At 36.6% G+C, this 12,306-nt stretch overlaps 1 protein-coding gene across 2 annotated transcripts; it reads left to right on the top strand.

Annotated features, from left to right (window-relative positions):
* Positions 1 to 7,941: 7,941 nt before the first annotated feature.
* Positions 7,942 to 12,051, top strand: LOC107781577 (uncharacterized protein At4g15545). 2 transcript variants are annotated; one of them, XM_016602305.2, is made up of 10 exons: positions 7,942 to 8,432; positions 8,528 to 8,596; positions 10,145 to 10,198; positions 10,393 to 10,456; positions 10,602 to 10,673; positions 10,756 to 11,013; positions 11,268 to 11,313; positions 11,403 to 11,481; positions 11,564 to 11,678; positions 11,769 to 12,051. In XM_016602305.2, exons 1-9 carry the CDS (start codon positions 8,115 to 8,117, stop codon positions 11,654 to 11,656), a joined length of 1,053 nt encoding a protein of 350 aa, XP_016457791.1. In that variant the 5' UTR covers positions 7,942 to 8,114; the 3' UTR covers positions 11,657 to 11,678; positions 11,769 to 12,051. The 2 variants fall into 2 exon arrangements, with proteins under 2 accessions (XP_016457791.1, XP_016457792.1); XM_016602306.2 differs by having other exon boundaries at positions 11,780 to 12,051.
* The last annotated feature ends 255 nt before the right edge of the window (positions 12,052 to 12,306 follow it).

The following is a 12,306-nucleotide window of genomic DNA, read 5'->3' on the forward strand; positions in this document are numbered from 1 at the left end:
CCGATTGGTGGGTTGTAATAAAAACTAAGCATGTAGGTAGGGTGAAAGTCGAGAATGTGTTAGATGTTGCATATCAAAACGATATCTCCAATATTCACCAAATAGTGGACGATCAGTTAGAAAATGATTTGGAACATCCTGAACGCATATTGGAAGAAGTTGATATAAATGAAGTAACAATTATAGAAAATGAGGACGAAGAATCAACTGATGAAGCTCAAACAAGTGAGGACGAAGAATTCTCGGACGAGGAACAATACGTCGATGAGGATTAAAAAGTTAGTTTTTTAAAGCACTCTCATTTTATAGCTAGTTTCTTATATGTTTCAATCTAAATGTGTATTATATTATGCAGATGGCAAGCAAGGGTCAAGGTAACAATGACCCTACTAGTTCTCGGGGTCGAGACAAGGGTAGGAAGGGAAAGAGGAGGGTAGAAAATAATACTCCCTCTTGTCCACCCTTTTCAGAGATGCCTATGTCTTATCCTCCACCACACGGCTATACTGAGCTGCCACAGAATCACGAGCCATACACCTTCATTCAGACACCCAGTCTTCCATCACAGGGCCACAGGACTATACGTCCGACATACAGTCCAGCTGCCTCACAGCCATCTGCATCACATCCACATGGATCACATCTCTACATATCACAGCCACATGGATCGCAGCCACTCGGGTCACAGCCACTCGGGTCACAGCCATCGGTATCACATCCACTTGGGTCGCGTCCAGCTATGTCGCAGTCACAGGGATCGCAACCATCTTCATCATCGACTCCATCTATTGCAGGCCTTCACCTAGGAGGCATTAGCTCTGACCCGCCTACACCGTCTTCACATGCCTCTGATACACGTGCTTCGGATGGTGATGACAAGGTAGTGCATTATGATCGATATGGCAGGATCATCATAGTCCCTGAGGGTGATGGGTAAGTGTTATTCATTATTTTTGCGTCTATTGATTTGTAACATTTTTACTAAGATATTAATGTGTTTTTATTGTTAAATTGCAGGTTCAGGCCGGGTAATAAGACTGCGAGGATAATCACCAATGCCATCAGAAAGCTTTATGATGGCCCTTATGCGACTTGGACTGATTGCCCATTCTCACTGAAGGAGCAAATTTTCAATCAATTTAAGGTATAAATGTTCTTTTAAACAATTTAATAATTTATATTTATGATGTTTCCATCTAATATTTAACTTTTGAAATACAGAGCAAGTGTGTATGGGAAGACCGCTATAGCGCGGAAGTGGCTACAAATTTCATCATAAAGCTCGCAAGAGATTGGCGGATGCTTTCTCGGATGCTAGAAAGAAGAACAAGAGGCCTGGCTGGTTACTTGAGAATTTGTGGAATGATTTGTAAAAATGACTTACCGCGGAGTTCTTAGAGAGGAGCAAAAAAGGAAAGAAAGCTCGCGCATCCGAGAAGGGAGGCTCCTTGCACACTGGAGGTGCGATCAGCCTAGGGACAATAAAAAGAAGATTGGTACGTAATTGCTTAAATTATTTTACTTTTCTAAGTATATCTATTCTGTTTATTAACTAAATTAATTTATTTTCAGGAAAAGAAGTATGGGTGTCCAATGAGTCATGATGAGCTATTCAAGGAGATACATGTTGTGAAGAAGAAAAAAGAGGGGGATCAAGATAGGTGGGTCGAGGACCGGGCCTCGACTGCATATGTAAGCTTTCAATTTTATTTAAGTATTATAATTTACTTTTATAAAAAACTTAAAATACTGATTTAATTTAAAATAATATAGGGTCGCTATCAAAGTAACGTGGAGGAATTCATCCGTAGTCATCCAGCTGGTGAATCGGGTGAGCCAACCCAACCTTCGGACGAGGATGCTGAAAGAATATGGTTGGAGTCTGTTGGCGGTCCAAAATGGGGGAAGGTATACGGGCTTCCTACTAAAAACTTCCATCGCTATAAGTGTGGAATGCGAGGAATAGGGACTTCCTTGCAAGGCGAGCAACTTAATAGGGAGAGCCTCTCCGCTATGCGGGAGACAGTGACAAAGCTCACATCAGAGCTAGAAGCGGCCAAGGAAAGAGAAAGGCTTAGAGATGCTCAATTCCTTGGCATGCAAGCTCAGATCAGAACTCTCCTATCTAGTGGAGCTTTTCCGTTGCCCCGATCTCGTGAGTCATCTCCAGAGGGTCGACCTCCACGTGATCGTTCCTCCCGCCCTGCTCGTGATCGTTCCTCCCGTCCTCCCCGTGATCGTGCTTCCCGTCCTCCACAAGACCGTTCTCTATATCGTCTTGTAGATGAAAGTTCATCAGACGGTGATGATGATGTTGTACAAAACACCCCTTGACTTTTATATACTTTGAACTAGACAAATAGAACCAGTTTTGAACTAGTTGTAATTAGTTTTAACTTGATTTTGGATTTTTATGTTCAATTGAACTTTAATTTGTTAGTTTTAAAGTATTTATTGAATGTTTTGGTTGTTGTTGTTGTTGTGTTGTTGTTGTTGTTGTGTTTTTGTTGTTGTTGTTGTTGTTGTTGTTGTTGTTGTTGTTGTTGTTGTTGTTGTTGTATTGTTGTATTGGTATGCTGGCAGGTGGTTTAGCTGCCAAAATAGGCATTTTATGCCAAAATTAAACCCAGAAAAACCGACCAAAGTTGCTCGGTTTTTAATAAAAAAGATAAATTATTTCAAAATACCGACCAAAGTTGGTCGGTTAATGAACATTGAATTCCCAGAATTCAACACTACCGTCCAACTTTGGTCGGTATTTTGCTTGCATTGTTGAGATTACCGACTATAGTTGTTCGGTAATGTTTAATTTTAATTATTTTTAAAAAATATATATTTTCAATTACCGACCAAAGTTGGTCGGTTTTTTTTAATTTTAATAATTAATAAAAAAATATAATTTAGTTAAACCGACCAACTTTGGTCGGTAAAATTAAATTAATAAAATATATTTCGGACCAAAGTTGGTCGATAAGTAATTAAACTTGTCAGATGGTCGGTAAGCCATTCCTACCATCAAAACACCATCCACACCGTAATGGTCGCGTTTTGGTCGGTAATTTGCCATAACCGACCAACGTTGGTCGATATTTTTGGTCGGTTTTTAGCGAATTTCTAGTAGTGACACGGCCACTTGGAACCAGTCATGCTTAATCAATATGGTGCCTGAAACCTACCCGTGCTCAGTATGACTGCTTGAAACCTACCCGTGCTCAGCACGGCCACTTGGAACCTTCTCTTGCTAACACTTAATTAGAACCTAATCATGTGCTTAGCACAACTACATGGAACCTACCCGTGTTCAACACTGTCCTTGGAACTTACTACTAGGGCTCAGCACAATTACTTAAAACCTACCGTGCTCAACACTACTGCTTGGAGTAGTACTACTAGTATAATTATAATAATACCAACCAAAATGTAATAAACGAGTCCTATATCTTGCATCTTCCAGTGCCGCCACCTACTTTCTTAGAAGAGCTAAAGTTTTTATAATAATAATAATAAAGTGTCCCACAATAATTAAGGCCATTAGGTAATTAGTGCTTATCATCTGGTCTTAAAGGAACTAAGCTAAGGGCGTCTACTCTCCTCTTCAATAAAATAGGAAGAGAGCCATAAATTTTTGTTGACTAACAAATACAAAATGATGAAGAATATTAAAAGATCAGTGGAGTAAATATGAAACAATGAGAATAAACAGAGAGTTAGTCTACTTTTTGATGCGTATAAAAAGTTGAGTATGACGAAATTAAAGTTAGATTATATATTAAAGTCTCTAGTTTAATAGTCACTGCATATCTACAATTCTACATATTAATGTTGCAGTTTCCAATTGCGTGTGCTAGTGGAATTGACCTTTCTCTTCTTCTTCTCCATATATTTTGTACATATGAAGTTGGAGTATAATAAAGGCATTCTGGTTCAAAAATTAAATGGTTGAAAAGAGTATGCACCTAAATTTTGTCAAAAATGAAGCTGATTCATCAGCTCATATTAACTATGGCATTTACTCTACCTTTTTTCAATTTTTTTATATCGTTGAATATTAGATGCATGAATCTTTTTTCAAGTCAATAATGTGTGTTACATATGCGCGTAGTCTAGGGAAAACTACGAACATATAAGCTCTAGAACTAGAATTACGCCATGCACCGGGGTGGATCGTCAGAGTCAGAGGCGGAGCCACAATTTAAAGTTTATGAGTTCGGGATTCTAAATTTTTTAAGTTACTATGGTTCTAAATTAAATTTGTACATATCCAATGAATTTTTTAAGATAAATATACATGATTTGGACCAAACTTACTGGGTTCAACGGAACCTGTAGCTTTTTACTCTCCGTCCGCCCTAGTTAGACTAGAGTATGGGTTACGTACGTGTTTAGACGAATTCAATAATTTTGATCTGAATTTTATATTTATTTTAAGAAATTCTTTTTTCTATACAAGTTAATATTAATTTAGATTTCAATAACTCGATCAAAAAAACCAAAAATCCAAACTTATAAATTTCAAATTCTAACTTTTGCGCCTGCTCGCAACAGGTATGAAACTGCAAGGGGAAGTAGTAAATGACTGAAAAGGCTCTTGACCAAAGTCGTAAGTTAATTCCGTCAAATGCTGCATTATATAAATCTGTGATATACTGCGATATATCTTAATCTTATGTATCGTTCATTCAAGTTGGGCATTTAATGCCCTCATTCATTTGGATACCTAACTGGCGAACACATTAAACAAAAACTTTTATTATTGGCCTAACCTAAATTTAATATTTTATTTGGTTGCTCACCCACCCTCCTTCCACTTTGACTCTCCTTATGTATATTCACAACAAATGTCTTCCATGTATATTGAGACGGCAAACAATGGGTTCAATTGACCTATCCCTTTAATAATTACTCTCCCGTCCACAATAAGTGAGTTTTTGAATGTTTTCACGCAGATTAAAAAATTTACCTTTTAACATTAATAAACAATGAAATTGACCATATTAACTTTTACTATCTCTTTACATAAACACTCCTAACACATACTTCAACATTATTTACTCTAAGGATAATGTAAGAAAAAAATAATTAATTAATTCTTGAAATCTGGAAAAATCACTGATTTTGGACCACAAAACGGGCCAAAAATCACTTATTGTGGACCGGAGGGAGTAGTTTAAAATAGAGTATATTTACTCTGATTTTACTGACATTGAATTCTGAATCTGTCTCTGATGAATATATATAAATATTAGGTGTGTCAAATGGGCGGATGAGACTGATTTTGGGCTGGTCAAAATAAACTGAGTCAATAAATGGACGGATCGATTGACCCGCCCAAAAGTTACTTGGGCTGAAATGGGCTGAGTCAGGATGGGATCAAATTTGGACCATAGCCCAATCCGCCCAACTCTTATCAAGCTTTAATTAATATATGTTATTGTCTTGTGAATTGTTTTATTATCAAATATGAGTTTTTTTTCTTTTGTTTTGGTCATATATAGTATATCAAACTAAAAAAATATCTTAAAGATATTTTAACAAAGTTACTCACGAATCAATTTGGACTAAAACCAGCCAAACTTTAGATGGACTGAGAGAAGTTAGGTCAAGATGAACTGAATTCAATAAATGAGCGGGTCAATGACCATTCCAATCCTGAGCGAGTTGTATAGGTCAAATTCGTTTGGGTTTAAATTGCCACCCCGAATATTAAATATTATCCATTACCTACTAACATGCATTTGTACAGTCAACAATGTATGCCATTCGTTAAGGCACGTACCCAGCTCGATGAGGTTGCGATCTTGTCCCAATGATTGTTTCGTATGTTTACTTCTATCAAATCAATTACTCGTGTTTTGCTATATTTTCTTGGGTTTTTACTCGCTCGTTTGTCTTTTGACAACACATTATAAGACCAGCATATATAATACTTCGTTTATATGTAGTAGTGTAAACCAAGTGTAATAAAATAGGTCAGTATGCATTGCCGAAGACATCTCGACAAGAAATCTATTTTCTGGCGCCGCATGAACATTGTGAAATTTGAGACAAAACAATTTTGGTAAAATGATATTGTATAACCGCTTTCAAAATAATAGCTAAAAAAAATATTTTTTTTGTATATTTTTAAATAGTTTCTAATGTGGGCTAAAAGTAAAAAAAAAAAAATGCGGCCTAAAAGTAAAAAAAAAACCCAAAAACTTTAGTCAAAAACTGAAACTTTAGTAAAAAACTTCAAGCAAAGGAACTTTATTTCAAATTCGGTTTTGCCTTAAATAGGGGTCCTCAAAGTGGCTATCGGTGCACTTCTTACAATGAGAAGCTATATTCTATATATTTGCGCTCCACTTGGACTATTGCTTAGCCCATAAGGATTAGGCCGTGAATTGCAGAAATATGACACCATAGGAAGTGGTCTTAAAGTTTTGTTCCTCCTTATCTCGTGGGCGAATCTTCAAGGTCAAAAGTTTTTTCACGGGGCAAAACTTGAAAATTCGCCCATTGGATAAGCGTGGTCAAAAGTTCAAGACCGCCAAATTCAAAGGCCATTCTTGTAAATCATCCAATTTTAAGTAGCAAACTTGATTCTTGAAGACCTTTCTCTAATTTACCCCACAATAAAGAGACCATTTTGTTTTCATGAAATTTCTTTATACATGTCTATCTGTATTACAAGTCATAGTACTGCTAATGTCATGATTTGCTATGTATAAGAATAGTATTGAGTGTATAACTAATACAAGTATTACTTATACATAGAATGCAAAATACTACCAAACAAGGAATTAGTAATACCAATGCTAATACATATATTATTTTCTCTAATAGATCCTACCGAACGACCTCTAAAAGCTTTAGGCTATAACGTTAACAACTCATGACAATTAGGCTATATTAGTCAATTGTCTTTTGCTATCAACTTTCTCCACTTTCTTGCCTCAAATGGGTTTTGAACTAACAAATTCATTGAAAATAATGGTGTCCCATCAAATCATGAACGCCATGACATCTAGGAAGGGAATTGGTATATATTGATATCCTCACGTTCTGTGGAGACTTGCACTTTTATATTAGAAAAATAAAATAATATTAGGACTCTTTGAGAATATTGTAAAGATTTGGGTTAATTTGGACGGGTTGGATTACAACCAATTGTTTAGTCCATCTTAACACAAATGAACTTTGAGTAGAGTTGGACAATGACCTATTTAATGTGTCGATCAGCCCATCATGACCAGCCCAAATACAACCCAAACAACCCAAACTTATTTTGCTATCGCCTCTAGCAAAGGGCAGGTTAAATTCATATTTTACGGTGTAGAAATGACACCAGGTAGTCATTCTAAAGGGCTGCTATTTAGGAATTGGCCAGTGCGTCATGAATTTCAGTTTTGCAGTTTAATTTTTTAGGACATAAATGTCCTGAAATTAAGATTTTTAGTTTAAAATTTCAGTACAAAAATAAATACATGCTAATCTCTAAATAGCATCCCTAAAAATAATACTCCCTCTGTTTCAATTTATATGAACCTATTTTATTTTTAGTCCGTGCCAAAAAGAATGATCTCTTTCCTTATTTGGAAACACTTTACCTTTATGAAATGATTTATAGCCACACAAAATATATGTGCCTCATTTTACACCACAAGTTCAAAAATTTTCTCTCTTTTCTTAAACTTCGTGCCCAGTCAAATGATTTCACATAAATTGAAACGGAAGGAATACATGTGTACTTGCCCTTTTTACCGTCGGTTAATTTTATCTTTCACTTTTTGATAGGTAAAATATCAATTTACTAGCGGGTTTTGCTTAGTAAGCCAGGGCCCAAAGCGTACCAAACAGAAAATGACGTTTACGCTTTGGAGGGAAAATCTAAAAAGAATTTCAAACCCCAGACATTAAGACAAACCACCGCAAAACATGTCCCATTTGTTCTTTTAGTACTCACAAATTAATTTTTTAAGCCATATATAAATTGAAACAAAAATAGGTCAAAACAGAATCTTTAATTTAATTAACTCCTTAATTACCCATTTCTCTGCTCCTTTTCCATTGTATTCTCTGAAATCCAAACCCTTGTTCAACAATCCAAATTAGGGTTTGGTGAAATTGGGAGAATGTCACTGTCACAGAGCAGCAGTAGCGACAGTAGTCGAAGTGCTGCGGCGGCGGCGGGGGGACCGGACTTTCATCTTTCCGATGAAATACTATCGGTTATTCCGACGGACCCGTACGAGCAGTTGGATTTAGCTAGGAAGATTACTTCCATGGCCATAGCTTCTCGCGTTACGAAGCTGGAGTCGGAAATGGGGAGGCTTCGGCAGAAACTTCATGATAAGGATCGGGTTATCGTTGACCTCCAGGATAAAGTCTCTAAGCTCGAGCAGGCTTGTCAGGAAACAGAATTACGGTTAAAAATCACTTGCGAAGATAATGTAAGCTTTATATTAGCTTTGCCTTTCATTTCTACCTCTTGCATTTGTTTGAAATGAAAAGGCCTTAATCTTCCTTATTTTTTGGTGAATAAAAGGTGAAGCTTTCGAAGGAGAGGGATTCATTCGCTTTGACAGCGAAGAAAATGGGTCGAGATTTAGCAAAGGTGATAAATTTGCTACTGTTTCCTTGTTATATATATCTAAGGTTTTTACCCCGGCGGAGGCAAAAAACACTTATTGATTTCTTCCCATGTGCCTAAGCCTTGATAGGCTTTGTTTGTGTGAGGCAGCAGGTAGCCCGTGGAATTGTCGAGGTTGGCGCAAGCTTGCCTGGATACCACTGCTATAAAGAAAAGGGTTTTATTGTTGTATTCTCCTGCTGGATTATTGGAATTTGTCTTTTGGATATAGAAAAATATCTTATTTATACGGTGTTTGACTGTACATTGAGCTTAACATGTTAGTTTGGCGTATATTTTATATTAATTATAGTGAAGAGAGCGTTATCGTAATAACTGAAAAGCTCATTTGATTGAAATAACATCACATCAAGATTTAAAGTTTGTGTACGTAAATAAATTTGAATTCTTTGTTGAAAGTTACAAAGTACACTATAATTATATGATTGTTGTCAAACATTTTGGGATGTCCTAAAATAAAAACATTTTCATGTAAACTGGGACAACGGAAGATTGTTTTCTGGGTAATATATACCAACTCTTTGGAAGATATATTTGCTTTTCAAATAGATTAATGTGAAACCTGTCACTGACAACTAGTAGATTGATTTTCTATACTGTTGTACCCCTAAAGTTATTTTTACTAGGTTCTCTCATGAAAGCAAGATTTGATACATCGAGTTCCACCTAGTTGGTTGAACTTTGAAGTTCCGTTTTTCAATGTGTTGGACTACCTCCCCCTTTTTGATATGCATTACTGAAAGCACTCTTTTCTTTTTGTATGAAATTTGAAGTTACCCTAACTAGGTTATACAAGCTTAGAGCTTTTGATAAATTCAGAGTGTCTCAACAGGCTGAAGTTTCCGTCTTGAGCTAAAAGCATAGGCTCAACAATATGGAGAGTGGGCATGGGTTATGAGAAAAGGCTCAACAGCTTAAGAAACATCTGTGGATCAAAGAGAATAGGTTACAATTGGACTATTGGACTAGATAATTGCTATCAATTATACTTCTGCTATGTATGAAACCACGTGCAAAGGGTTTGATTAACACTTTGGTCATTCTCTTAGAGATCATTAATTACAATAGAGTAAGAAATGGGCATAAATTGACTTATATAATTAGGAATGTCCATCTTTGAGATAGAGTGATTCAGGTCATGTTACGCTCTTCCTAAATGCAGCCAGGTTCAAAGATTGGTGTGGGGGCTGATAGACCTTTCTACTAACAATGGCTCAATTGTTGTTTTAGTTCATGTTGATTACCCATGTCAGCTTCCATATCTCTACTTTGTGATTAGAAAGCGGTCTCGCCTTTTGATTGTCTTAGTACTTCATCGAAAGCCGCTTCTGACGACAGAGTCAACACATAATAGGAGAAAGAGATTTATCAATGTACCCTTAACCTGACAAAAGTTGTTTCCATGGCTCGATTGTTTGACTAAAAACACCTGTTATAGCTTCTGCCTCTGCTATATCATTTATTTAATACTTTGATTGCAACATCATAAACTTGCTTTCTTTATTTTGATAGTTGGAGACTTTTAAAAGGCAATTGGTGCAGTCTCTGAGTGATGAGAATTCATCGGTAAGATTTTAGAATCTTAATCTGTTAGCAATTCATTTTTTGAAAATCATGAAGAGGGTAACTTAAACTTTCTATAAGAATTTTGTGTCGAAAGTCAATTTTCCGATTGCTTGTACCAGTAGAGCAAGAGCTTTTTCTTTTTCAATCTTGTGCTTCTGCTGATTAAATTGCGAATCTTGTTTCTGCATCTTTAGCAAGCTGAAACTGTTGATATCGGCACTTACGACCAATCGGCCCATAAAGCCTATTCCGTAAAGGGTAAGTCTTGGCTTCATGTTCTGTGTATTCCCTCTGATGTTTCCATCCGATCATGTTCAAGATTTATGTCACAGTTTGGATGCCTCAAGATATGGAGTTCTGTCTTTGATGTTCTAAATTTGGTCTTGATAATTATATCATGCAGAGGAGGTGAACAGCTATGCAGTACACCATTCTTATGGCGGTCCTGTAGACAGCACAGTAATTAATGATGATGGTATTCACACATTACTTTGTCTGCTTATAATATCAAAATGTAGCAAAGCTGTTTAACTTTTATTTCATTTTCTTGGATCCAGCCTCAAAGCGAGCTGTGCAAAGATTTTCCATGACACCTTACATAACACCGCGTCTTACTCCAACTGGAACTCCCAAAATAATTTCCACTAGTGTATCTCCTAGAAGATATTCTGTTGTGGGTTCTCCTCAGAGGACATCCGGCACCAACTCTCCAACAAACCCTCAATATGACGGACGAGGTTCAATGTCATCTTTTTTTCCATCAAGTCAACAGTCATCAGCAGCTAACTCCCCTCCTAAGGCACGCCCATTGCCAGGTTTCTGACGACTCATTTTTCAATTTTTCTTTTTGAGCTGTGCAAATTTTACTGCTATCTGTTGTATTGCACTTCTGTTGTATTTATTAAGTCATTCTTGCTTGAAAAATAAAATGGTGATTTTGACATAAATGTAGGTCAACTGCAGATCAGCCAACGTTTTTCAATTTATATATCCATTTTTGACAAATCATGTTACTGACTGGTTTACATATGATCCCTCTGATCCGTTTTTCCTTATTGTGAATTACCAGCTCAAACTCCTCGAATTGATGGGAAGGAGTTTTTCCGTCAAGCTAGGTGGATGGCTACACTACTTTCTGTCAGTTTAAGTTTTTTCAGTAAGGAAGAATCTTTCACCTGACAGTATCTGCATATTGTTGATGCAGGAGTCGTCTATCCTATGAACAGTTCAGTGCATTTCTCGCCAACATTAAGGAATTAAACGCACACAAGCAATCTCGTGAGGTGATAAACGTAATTAGTTGCTTTTACATCCTATGAAGTCCTCCTATTTGTCTACTCATTATCTTAATGCTTTCTCCTATAGGAAACTTTGAAAAAAGCAGAAGAGATTTTCGGAACGGATAACAAAGATCTTTATCTGTCATTCCAAGGTTTGCTTAGCCGTAGTAGTCGGTGAAAGCAACGGAGTAAACACACGGGTATATGTTATTTACCATCTTGTTTTTGCTCATAAAATTTATGGAACCATTCATGTTTGGTGTCTGATTGTTTTTGCATGTGTATAAAAGTTGATTTTCAGAGATATGGTCCAACTTGATACAAGCACTTCAAACCGAATCAGCACTAAGAGACCTTTGCTGCAGAAAAGCTCTCAGGAAATGCAGTCAATGAGGACTGATGCAAGAGTATGTTCTAGCTGATGAATGATTGATATCAAGTTTCATTTATTCACAATTTCATGGACACATTCTGTAAATTATTGCCTTTTTTCTACATCATAGCCCCACATCAGAAAGCAGTGGGAGCAGGAAATGATAATTAATTGAATGAGTTCCTTCTCTTGATCCCCAACCCGTTTGCCAGACACACACACCCACTCTCACAGAAAATCTGCTCTGCAGCAATCTTATATCTAACATATATGCCCCTAATTTCTCAACATATAGCCCAAATATTAGTCCCATGACAACATGCACACATGATGGTCTTTGACATATTTCGGAAACAGCCTTTTAAAAACAAAATATACACAAAATTGCTATTAATACAATTGCAACCTGTTCTCAGTTGTGACTTGTGAATAATTTTCATTTTGCTCTCAGTTGT

This window comes from Nicotiana tabacum, chromosome 12 (genome assembly GCF_000715075.1).
Source record: "Nicotiana tabacum cultivar K326 chromosome 12, ASM71507v2, whole genome shotgun sequence".
Classification (NCBI taxonomy): domain Eukaryota; kingdom Viridiplantae; phylum Streptophyta; class Magnoliopsida; order Solanales; family Solanaceae; genus Nicotiana; species Nicotiana tabacum.